The 12,320-nt window shown below is 37.5% G+C and overlaps 1 protein-coding gene across 1 annotated transcript in view; it reads left to right on the top strand.

Annotated features, from left to right (window-relative positions):
• The window catches only part of LOC125357036 (meiosis-specific protein MEI4-like), a 91,900-nt gene that overhangs the window by 21,674 nt on the left and 57,906 nt on the right, over positions 1–12,320 (top strand). The window contains exon 2 of the mRNA XM_048353656.1: positions 6,514–6,759. Coding sequence (XP_048209613.1) covers positions 6,528–6,759 — 232 coding nt within the window. The 5' untranslated portion in view covers positions 6,514–6,527. The remainder of the gene's footprint in view (positions 1–6,513; positions 6,760–12,320) is intronic.

Here is a 12,320-nt window from a genome sequence, read left to right as displayed (position 1 = left end):
TCCATTAAAGCTACATGAATTTACTTTCCTACCAATATTGTGGAAGGGTTCTCTTTTTTTCACATCTATATCTTGCCAAGTACTTGTTATCTGTTTCTTTTTCTCCTTTCCTTTCCCATTCCCTGTCCTTGATTCCTCCCTCCCTCCCTCTCCCTTTCCCTCTGCCATCTCTCCTTCCCCTCCTTACTTTATTATTCTTTTTTGTCCATCTGGGCCTGGGCACTGTCCCTGAACTCTTCAGCTCAAGGCTACTCTACCACTTGAGCCACAGCTCTGTTTCCGCTTTCTGGTGGCTAATTGGACATAAGAATCTCACAGACTTTCCTGCTGGGGCTGGCTTTGAACTGTGTTCCTCACATCTCAGCCTCCTGAGTAGCTAGGATTACAGGTGTGAACCACCAATGCCCAGCTCCTCACTTTTTAATTGGGTTATTTGTTTACCTGCTATTGAATTTTTTGATGATTGGGTATATTAGTCCATTACCATATATGTAGTTAGCAAATATTTCCTCTCAAGCCAAAATCTGTTGATTATTTGACGGTACAGAACTTTTTCGTGTGATACAATTCCATTTTCTAATTTTAAAATACCTTGTTGCCTGAGGGTCATACTGAAAAACACTTCGCCAAAAAACTTTAAGCATCTTTTCCTCTGTATTTACTTCTAGTAGTAGAACAGCTTCAGGTTTTGTATTTAAGCCTTTAATATTTTTGACTTAGCTTTTGTGTATGTGATAAAATAAGAATCTAATTTTATTCTTCTGATAGTCCTATAATTTCAACGTTGAAAATATTGCATCAGGATAGTTCTGAAGGGTTAGTACTAAAACATTCTGACATCTATTATTTATTTGACTTATATGTTTTATGTTTTCTGTGAAAATGTGAGAACACTAAAAAAATATAAATAGACAAGAAATACCATTTTAACATCCTGAAGTCATAGTCATTGACTCGTTGATTGATGGATTGTGTGTCTGTGTGTGTACAAATAAATGTCTTCTATAACCTCTTTTCCTCCTTTCTTTTTATATTTTTTTCTTTCCCTTTCTCCTTTTTCCCTTCTTGTATCTCTTAGACTTTATATAAACTGTCTACCTCTGAATTTATTTTTTTCCATTGTAATGCTTTTAATACCTTATGTTTTACATTGTACTAATGTTGGATGGCAATGTTTTTCCATATTTTAAAATTTTTTTCAAAAATATTTTCAGCTCAATTGTACGGTACATCACAAATGAGTTTCTATTATTGTTCAATCAAGTGACTGATTTTTTTGGTAATCAAAACATTTCTGTGAATTATTTATGACAATAGGTTTTATGTATGGCTCTGATCAGTTCTTCAAGGTAAATTCTTAGAAATTATATTACTGGGACAAGAGAAATAAATACCTTGAAAATACTGAATATTCTCCTGAGTATTTACTTTAAACTCACCAGTGTTATAAGAAGTATCTGTGGTTCTTTTTATCATAGAATTTTCCTCAATGTTTTTGCTTAGGAAGTAAGTTTAGATTCTGGGCCTGTAATTTCCAACAGTTTTGAGAGTTCAGAGGATTGAAGTTGATCTCAATTTCAAGTTCAGATGGGGACAGTTCAATCGGGGCAGAAATAAGTCACAAAAGTGATGTTGCTAGAGTAGCATTCATTGTCTGATGGAAAATCCAAGGATCATGCAGAATTTGATTTGATTTTTTTCTCACAGCCTCGTGGATGGCTTTGCTATCATAAGGACTGCTCCCAAGTGAAAAGGTAGAGAAATTCCATTTAAACTAATGCTCTGTTTTTAAAAGATAGTTAAAAATTTGCCTTTAAACCACTAAGAATTCCAAAGCTAAATACCTTCTTGGGGAACATTAAATGTTCATTTAAATTATTTATTATAATTATTTGAGTATAAATTCAATTTAAAAAGACTTTCTGAAAGTTACTACTGATCTTTCCTCAGTTTAACAGAGTGTAGGTTTAGGAAACTGCAGTGCTTTCTCATAGCAACAAAATAATTCTCTCATTCCCCAAACACCAACTGAATGTCCATTAATTCAATTCTGACTCAAACTACCTGGAGTCAGAATCTGAGGTTCCTTAGTAAGTTTAGGGACTCAGATCTACAACACTATCCTCAGGTTGGGTGCTTGCTGCGTGTCCTGGGGCCTCCAGTGTAACGCCTGAGACTCCGCCTCCTCTCAGTTAGGTTTTGACCGTTTGCTAAGAAATGATACAACTAAGGAAAGAAATGGCCAGATGGAGTAAGTGCTTAGGGCTTCCTACTGAATGGAGTATACAAATCACCCACTTCCTCTCAGGGAATGCCACTCTTAGCATTTTGTTATCACTAGCCTAGAAACTTTGAACTCCATCATTAAAAGTATTTTAGTTTAGGTTTTTTAAAAATTTTATTCTGTATCTGTTTACTTACCTTTACTATGCTGAAGTGGTTGAACAAAGGGGTTTCAGTTTGTGAGTAAAATACATCTTGATCACTGTCACCTCTTGTATCATTCTCCCTTTATCTCTTCAACTGCACCCATCCCCTCACTTTACCTATTTTATTTCAGTCTATTGTTTTATCAGATAGACACAATTCCTTTTTTCTCTCCAGAGTTGAGGAGGCAAATAGGTGGGAATGAAAAGTTCAAACTTTTAATGTTAGTTTGGCTTACTCCCCATTCTGAAGCTCCTAGAGGTCTGCCAGTTGAATATACTACCTCTAAAGAAATTTAGGAGCTTTGAGTCAGAACCAGACATATACTTATTTCTTCTTATGCTGCAGAGCTAATATTTTTCCCATAAAATTTTAAGGGAGTTAGAATTCTTTCTCTTGCAGATGGGAATTCGACAGTAGGTATACCATCTTTTTTTTTTTTTTTTGGCCAGTCCTGGGCCTTGGACTCAGGGCCTGAGCACTGTCCCTGGCTTGTTTTTGCTCAAGGCTAGCACTCTACCACTTGAGCCACAGCGCCACTTGTGGCTGTTTTCTATATATGTGGTGCTGGGGAATTGAACCCAAGGCTTCATGTATACGAGGCAAGTGCTCTTGCCACTAGGCTATATCCCCAGCCTAGGTATACCATCTTAAACTTAAAAAGGCAAACATTTCTTTTTTTTTTTTTTTTTTGCCAGTCCTGGACCTTGGACTCAGGGCCTGAGCACTGTCCCTGGCTTCTTCCCGCTCAAGGCTAGCACTCTGCCACTTGAGCCACAGCGCCACTTCTGGCCGTTTTCTGTATATGTGGTGCTGGGGAATCGAACCTAGGGCCTCGTGTATCCGCGGCAGGCACTCTTGCCACTAGGCCATATCCCCAGCCAAAAAGGCAAACATTTCTAAACATATGCACTCTTTCAGTCTAATACACACACACACACACACACACACACACACACACACACAAATACAGAAAACAGATATTTATCAGAAAGTTGTTTAAAACCCCTGTTCTGCTGCTTGTGCATTGTAGCTCCACATGTGTTATCACATGTGTGATTTATACCTTATAAGCCAGTTCTACACATCTCTATTAGCAATCATTTTAGCTCATTTGTGATACAATTCTAATTAATGTTCAGACGAGGGACCTGAGATTGTTACAATCCAGAAGGCCTTTTTAATTTGATCTTTTTTCTGATAAGTGATATTCAGCATGGTTGACTTTTAACAAATCTCATGCGATGACTTAAAAATCAGAACATTTAATCATTTAATTAAATCATTTAATTAAAACATCTCTTCCAGGTGACAGATATTGTTGTTTTATGAAACTGTGAGCTTTTTCCATTTGTGCAAATAAACTGTGCTTCTGGGTGTTTTTTGTTTTTTTTAGCCTGTATTTTCACCATTCATAATTGAATGGGAAATTCTTTGCTCGCAGAAGCACTTGTAAATAGAAATAAATGGTAAGAGGGAGGCAGGCGGTGCTCTCGCAAGTGCTTACACACGCACGTCTGCAGAAAGAGTGACCCACGTGTCTGTCCTCTGCACTAGGGATGCTTTTCTGAGAGGAAGGAGCATCACAGTTCACTGCTCCCTTCCCTGACCCAACAGATGGAGGGTGGCCCAGCCAGTGCAATGGTTGCTTCAGAAGCTAAATAAGTAGAGCTATTAGAATTCTGATTAGCATGTCCATCTTAACAGTTTGTAGTCTTCGGTGTATGTACCAGCTGTGAAAGGTTAAAAAATGGCACTCTACTTCGATTTTGGAAATCCATTTTCTTTATGATTTTTTTTCATCAGAATTCCATATGTGTTCATTGCAGAAAATTAAAGTAAGAAAATAGATGAAAATATTCATTTATTCATCTTTGGGAAGGTAAGGGAGGGGGGCACCAGAATGGTGGGACAAAAGATGAACAAATGCAGCAGTAGTACCCACTAGGCACTACGTTGAAAATGAACTATACAGCCTATAGGTGGGGAAAGAAGGGAAAAACAGAGACAGTGATGGAGCTATGAAAAGACCTTAGTATCTGTCACAACTATAGTAAAATAGCACTAGGCTACCTGTTCTACTGTACATTTTTTATTGATAAGAGGATATCAAATTGGTACACCTGGTTGGGAGTGAGAACCAGTCCTGGAAGGTTTTACATGGTGGTTCCTGAGTTGTTCTTTGACATCCACAGACAAATGTTTAGTAGTTACAAGAGAGTCAGAGCATAATAACTCGGAGAAATTTATGAGCCAAGATGTAAATAGGAATGAGTGTGGGTACTATCTGCCTGTGATCTGATCATACTGGAAGGATAGACTTGAGAAATTATAGGAAATAAAGTGAAATATGGGGTATAATTTTTTATTTGTGCTTGTAGGTAGGTGTGGCAATCAAAAGACATGAATTGTTTTCAGACCATTGCAAACACCCCTGTGTGTTGGGAGATTTTAGATCTCCCCCCCCCAAAAAAAGTTCTCAAACATATTTCCTCAAATGTAAAGTGTATGAGTGTTCAAATTATATAAATGGAGTAGTATTTTTATATGATCTATGGAAATATTTTCATATACTTTATATCTTCTCTAAATCAGTTAGACTACCTAATAAAATGTAAAGCTATGGAAATAGTTGTTGTATTGTTCAGGAAATAATGACAAAATTGTCTATACATGTTCAGTACAAATACAGTTTTTAATATTCATGGTTTTGGTCTGGGGTTGTGTGACTTGCGTGCACAGGAATGTAGGAGCTGAAGATAGGAAGAGCCTATCGTGCATTTAACTATTCATTAAAATTTTTATTTTACATTTTATGGGAAAGCCCTCCATGGGAATCCAATAACATGCAGGGGAGACGACAAATGGGTTAGACTTCAGATGATATGCTGTCATTAAACCAGTGTTCAGTGATCTTTCATTCTGTTTCCAAAATTGCATTCATATAAGAAAACTGTGAAGTACCATTGGTTTGGAAAAGTGCATTCATGGAGGCAGTGGGGGGGGGGTCTTTGAAAGATCTCCAAAGTTGGAGCACTATCACAACTGAAAGGAGAAAGTTATTTAAAAGGCTGTTCCTGTGTAGATTGGAGGGAGCTGGGCTAACGTCAAGAATAGCCGGTATATCGGGCTGGGGATATAGCCTAGTGGCAAGAGTGCCTGCCTCGGATACACGAGGCCCTAGGTTCGATTCCCCAGCACCACATATACAGAAAATGGCCGGAAGCCGCGCTGTGTCTCAAGTGGCAGAGTGCTAGCCTTGAGCGGGAAGAAGCCAGGGACAGTGCTCAGGCCCTGAGTCCAAGGCCCAGGACTGGCCAAAAAAAAAAAAAAAAAAAAAAAAAAAGAATAGCCGGTATAGATCCAGTAGAGAATGCAGCCTTGGGAAGAAGGGAATAGGTCCCTAAACTTAGGAGAATGGATTTGAGAGGGGAAGGGAGCTGTAAATGAACGGATAATTAAATAGTTCTCACTATTCAGTAGACCCTTTTCAAAATGCACAAACCTCTGTGCTACCCAGGTTTGCTTAATTAAAATTTTGGATGAGTGAGATTAAGGTTTCTCAATGATTCAGATATGTGTGCCTGGTACAAAACCACTCAATGAATTAATATGTATTTTCCACCTCCAGAAGTTCTCCAACTCTACTATTTTGAATATTAATATACTCACAATGCCTTTGTGTTTATTTTTCTTCTGCATACTTTCTCATACTAATTTTGATTAATAAGAATTTTTCTGGGCTGGGAATATGGTCTAGTGGCAAGAGTGCTTGCCTCCTGCACATGAAGCTCTCGGTTCCATTCCCCAGCACCACATATATGGAAAACGGCCAGAAGGGGCGCTGTGGCTCAGGTGGCAGAGTGCTAGCCTTGAGCGGGAAGAAGCCAGGAACAGTGCTCAGGCTCTGAGTCCAAAGCCCAGGACTGGCCAAAAAAAAAAAAAAAGAATTTTTCTGTCATTTGGTATAAAAATCATATTATAAAGTTACTAAATTAGTGTTACTCTGCATAGTCAATTTTGCCCAAATAAAATGTACTGCAAAAGTTTAAAGGAGTTTTGTACTTTTTTTCTTATTAATGATAGGGACAAAAGCCAGGATGGATATTCAAACATGGTATTTGAGAACTTCAAAAGTGGCTCTGGCCTTGGCAATTATCCGCTCCAAACCAGCAGAAAAAAGCAGCAGAGAATATGCAGAGCATCTGGCCACGTTAGTGTCTGAGCGGGAGTCCAAATGGAGATCAAAAGTGGAAGCTTTGGAAGCAGAAGTTCTACAATTACGTCAAAAACTTCTTCTGAGTACGATTTGTTCAGGATTGTTTAAGGATGGTAAGTGATTGAACTCACTTTTGGTATTATACAGTTGTACTCATAGGTAAGACGGACAGAAAGAGCTGCTGTGTAGATTGCAACATTTCTAGGGTGAGCCAAGGAAGAGAAAGTGTCCCCTTAAGAGGGCAGGTACAGGTATCGTGTACACATGCAAGCCTGGCTAATTGAAGACACACTACCTTTTTGTTTGGGGAATTATCAGGAAAACCTGGTTACTTGATGTCTAGATAGTACTAAGGTCTCGTTATTGCATAAGGAAGATAGTCATTATTTGTAGTCATATTTTGTCTCTGTAGAGTCTTTCTTAGTGATAGGCTATTTGGCTATAGCCTGTGAAAGAATAACAAATGTAGTCATTTTTTTTCTTATTTTCCATGCAATTGTACATGGCACAAATGTTAACATTTCCAGTAACACTAAATTATGGTATTCATAAATGTCATGTTCAAAATATATTTTACCAGCAAGGGGCTAGAGGAACAGTGAATTGGTGTGTGCATTGCTTGGTTGTAAAATGAGTGTGTCTACCACACAGTAAGACCCAGGGTGATTATTTGTTTCTGTACTGGACACTTTGACTTACAGTACCTGTGAGAGAAATTTTCACAAGTTTTATAATTAAAATCAATTTTACTTGCAGCAGGAGTTACAGGTAAAATGTGTTAGCACAGATATTTGTTAATAATCCGTCTTTCCATCTGTTAGCTTCAACTTCAAAACTGAGCAATAAGTGGATAGATTGAGATAAATGAGTTACCTGTTAAAAGGGAGACAAAAATGAAAGAAAAAAAGGCAATTAGATTGATGAGAATATAAAGGAAAAACATATTCGTTATTTAGTGATGTATAATTTGAGAGACTGATATTCCTTGCTTTAAGGAGACACAAAAAACACAACCAGTTTGTAGATGTATTTGTGTCATTCAGTGCTTCTGGAATTTTTAGCTTACTTTATATATTCACCTTTTGTTGAGTGCTGTGAGACAATAAATGTTGAATGCTTTGTGAAAGGTTGAGAGGCTAGAGAATTTAATTTACAGTATCAACTATCCATTGAAACATCTGAACAATTCAAAACTAAATAAAGTAGAGCTGAAATGGCAAAGTTTACAACTAAGAAAGTATGATAAGGTTTATTCCATATTTTAGGAACTCAGCTATTTCTTTATTCTGATTTTTTTGTGACTGCTTAACAAGGAATATACTTCTTTATTATATTTGTTAAGGGACTATACTGTATAGAGAATGGGGAAATAGAACTTGATTTTAGAATTATGTACCATTTTTATTTTGCTTAAAACACAAGAAGTCTCAAGAAAGAAGGTGGGGAGAAGACAAGAAATAGGAAGGGATGGAGGGGAGAGGAGAAAGGAAGGAAGCCTAGCTATTCTGTGTCATATCCATCAAACCTTTTTAGTGATGGGGAAGACACAAGTGTTTACTCAACAGACTGTCCCTTTCTTTGTTTCTAAAGTCCTCCAGTTTTATTTGGGCATAAGCATGCTTATGTCAGTGGGAAGTCCATGATAGGCTAAGACCTGTTTTGCTACTATTGATGTACATTAGGGAAGCAGCCTAATACTGGCCAAGGAAAGGAAAAAAGCAATCCTTCTTCTGAGCTTTTGATTAAAATTTAACTATTTGAACAAAAAGAGGTCCATGAAAGTGAGTATGTACGCATGCATGTATTTATGTATGTATGGCAGTACTAGGACTTGAACTCAGGGCCTTATATTATTGCTTAGCTTTTTTACTCAAGGCTAGGGTTCTACAACTACCACTTGAGCCATACTTCTGCTTCTGAAAGTGAGTACACCGAAACAAGAAAAGAAAAATGTTCTTCTTTGTTTCCTGTGGTGAGCATTGACCTATGGCAATATGATGCTTGATTGCCATTTTCCAACTGTGGGGCCATATTGAAAAATCATTGTGAACATGTTAACAATAGTGAACTGGGGTAAGAAAAGCCTTAATCCTTGTTGACATCGTTGAGTAATCAAAATAAATCTAGGTATTTTGTTAGGATTTTTTTTTTAACACGTAGGCAATGGTATAAATCCTCATTGGGCATTTTGTTCCTTAGACCTGAGCACAGCCCAACTTATCCAATGAAGAAAGGATAGTTGCCATTGATGAATAAGAGTGATTATTTTCTCTGAAAACTTCTTGATTTATAGGGAGAAAATGAGAGATAACATTTTAATTGGAGATAGCTTCATGTGTTGGCAAGGATTTGATCTAAGTCAGAGTAGATGGGTAAGGGACATTCAGTAGAGATTTGCTAAGAAGGTGTTGGGTTCTTTACCATAATTTTTAACAGGTTATTGAAAGGGATGTGTTGACCGGGGTAGGGCTTTGTTAGTGGAAAATATTACTAAAACTTAATTGAGCAAGTAAGTTTCAAATATAAATATTTGTTGTGAAAGAAAGGAAGTGAATCTCAACAGTTGTCATTGTACTTACATAGCAATTTGGCTGGCACTCACAGGAGGGAAGGAGAATAACAAAGTGTTGGGATGTTCTTTATCCCCTACAGTTTTAAGTACTTAATGTCTTCATAAATGATAGATAAGCTACTAGACGAGAAAGCAGTTGCCTAGAGTATAAAGCAGGTAAGTGAAAACCAGCCAAGTTTAGTTTAGTGATGTGCATGCCTAGTAAATATTCACTGAACACCAGGCACTCACACAGAGGGTGGTAATGGGCTGTAGTATGCAGAGTACCACAGTTAGATAAGATTGAGCAAGCTCTTCCAAGCTTTGTTAAGATCTCTTCAGTGTTTTGTGTCCTGGGAAACAACGAACCCACCTAAAGCACTTTGGGAGCTCCTCAACCCTTCTGGCAGACATTTTTGAATTTTTCTCTCCTGCCCCCACTTTTCCAAACATTATTTCAAGTGTTTTGTTACCTCCCTGGTTTATGCTTCTCATTTTGCGTAAGTCTGGATGCAGGGAAATGTTTTCTACTAGTCTGGTGTCAATAAAGGGACAGCACAGAACCGGAACTGCTTGATGGCCTCATGCTGTAGTCTCCAGGCTGCCATTTTCCTGCCTGCTGCCACTTCGCCTTGGTCCCATTTCTTTGTTCTTTGTTCTCTGTGTTCTCCTCCTGCTGCCAGACCAGGTACTGAGGAAGAAGCATTGCAAACAACTGCCTTATGGACACAATCATGGCATTAATAACTGGGGTACTCACTGGTTTCTGGATGCTAAAAGAGCATGGAGAATGAAAGTATACACATTTCCTTCTCAGTTTCACACCAGCTCTCATAATATAAATTGCCAAATGTAATAACGACGGAAATTTGTCTGGAATTGTGGTTAATTTAAAGTATATATGGATAACATACATAAATAGCAGCAAATTTGTCCTTAATGAGATTGTAATTAAAGGCTCTAATTAAAAGCAAATTTGTAGTTACACATTAGACATGTTTTACTCATTTATGTAAAGTGGAATTAATATTCTGATAGAAGAAACCCTCAGCTTACAAGAAAATAAAGTTAAACTTAAAAGAGCTTAGAATTTCAAATGCTTTTAATAGATAGGGCAAAAATGTAGATTGATTGTTATAACAGGAACTGTCTGTAGAAATTATGACAGAGAAAGTGACTTACAATGCTAAAACTAGTAAAGGTACAGTGATTGGGTCTGAAGGAAGCAACAGAACTTGAGAGGTTGGAAACCTCTCAAGAAACCTTTATTTTATCCTGTTCTGGTGCAACGGTCTGAGTTTGATTATTGGATACAACCATATTAAGTTGTACATCTTGAGAGACTTCATCATGAGATGCCCATGTATGTATAATATGCGGTGATCATAATTACCTCTTTTATTGCTTTTTATTATTCTCTTTGCTCACTCCCCTTTTCCTTTCTCTTGCCACCCCCCTTACCTTTCACTTCCAACGCCTTGTTTTGTTTTGTTTCCCTCTAACTTCTACAAATGAAAGAAAGCATGGGGAATGTTACTTTTTATTGTGGGACTAGCTTAGTTCATTTAACATATAGCCTACAGTTCCATCAATTTTCCAGCAATCAGTCTAGTATCTTTCTTCTCAGTAATTGAATAAAAGTCTACTGAGAACTTATACTGTGTTTTCTTTACCTATTCATCCATACAACTATCTTCTTTTCAGAGGCTATATCCTAGGACATCTCTTAGATGTCCCAGGTAATCTCCACATTGGGTAGAATTTACTTTCTGTATGACTGGAATATTTTCATTTCTCTTCATTCTTGATTGAGAAGGTTTTTCTAATTAGATTCTACATGTTTATTTTGGTCTTGCTTAATTTATCTTACTTAAAATGTATGTATTTACTTGCACACATGGCACTTCCTACTCTAGATTGTATCCAGTCTTTAGTCTTCTTACTTACTTTAGGATGAAGTCCAAAAGCCTTAACCTGAACTACAGACGGATTCACCATTTGGTGCTTTCTTCTCTATCCCAATTTCTTTTAACTGCATGTATCTTAACATTTTGCACTGTGACACTAAATTTCTTGCTTCTATTTGACTTTGTTTTCTTCTTGCATAGCTCCAGGCTTCTGGATATAATTGTTTTGGTAGGACATGTTCTCTGGGTGCCTACTGTTCTTTTTCCTGATGTAGTTTTAATAACCCTTTTGCCTTCCTGACACCTCCCTAGACTTGATTTCATTTTTCTGCAATGAGTCCTCAAAATATTCTGTACTTTGCACAGCATATGTGGACTAAATTACAGTTGTTTAAACTGTCTGCTATCCTTACTACACCTAACTTCCACAGAGGAATATTTGTAGGGCTTGTCACCACTACTGTGTTCTTATGATTATTAGCACAGTGTGTGCTATGGAAGATGTAGGTTGTGAATATTTGTTGAATAAATAAATTCAGATATGCAAAATGTACTGTTCCAAATGGTAATACCTGGAACAAAACATCCTTGCTAATTTATCCTTTCTGGAGCTCTGTCTGTATCAATGGAAATAAGACACAGAGAGTAATAGCCAGCATCTTAAAGGAGATGTATTAAGGCAGAATGAGTGTCAGGGCTTGGGCCTTTAAGAGGGGAATGTCATCCCCAAATGTCTAATAAGAGCAGAATGCATGAAGAGGGCATGACAATGTTATCTTCTGCATTTGGGACAAAAGATACTTTTGGATTCTTAGGTCTTTGGCTCAATCAACTTGGTTCTTTTTTACCTTTGAATTATGCTACCTGTAACAAATTTATTTACTTTTTATTGTTTTGGGAGGGTGGGAATTGCTTCCAGTTCCCTCCACATGCTAAGCACATGGTTCAGCTGTACCTTCATTTGCTTGTGCAAATTTTAATATTGTTAAATTTAAGATTATTTTAGTTTTGTTAAGCTTAATTCTCTCTCTCTCTCTCTCTCTCTCTCTCTCTCTCTCTCTCTCTCTCTCTCTCTCTCTCTCTCTCTCTCTCTCTCTCTCTCTCTCCTCTCTGTCTTTTGTTTTTTGGCCAGTACTGGGATTTGAATTCAGGGCCTTTTACTTGGCTTGCTTGCTCACCTGGGCTCTACCACCTGAACCAGGTCTTGTTGCTGGTT

This window comes from Perognathus longimembris, chromosome 9, assembly GCF_023159225.1.
Source record: "Perognathus longimembris pacificus isolate PPM17 chromosome 9, ASM2315922v1, whole genome shotgun sequence".
In the NCBI taxonomy this organism is placed as follows: domain Eukaryota; kingdom Metazoa; phylum Chordata; class Mammalia; order Rodentia; family Heteromyidae; genus Perognathus; species Perognathus longimembris.
This window is presented reverse-complemented; position numbering and strand designations above follow the sequence as displayed.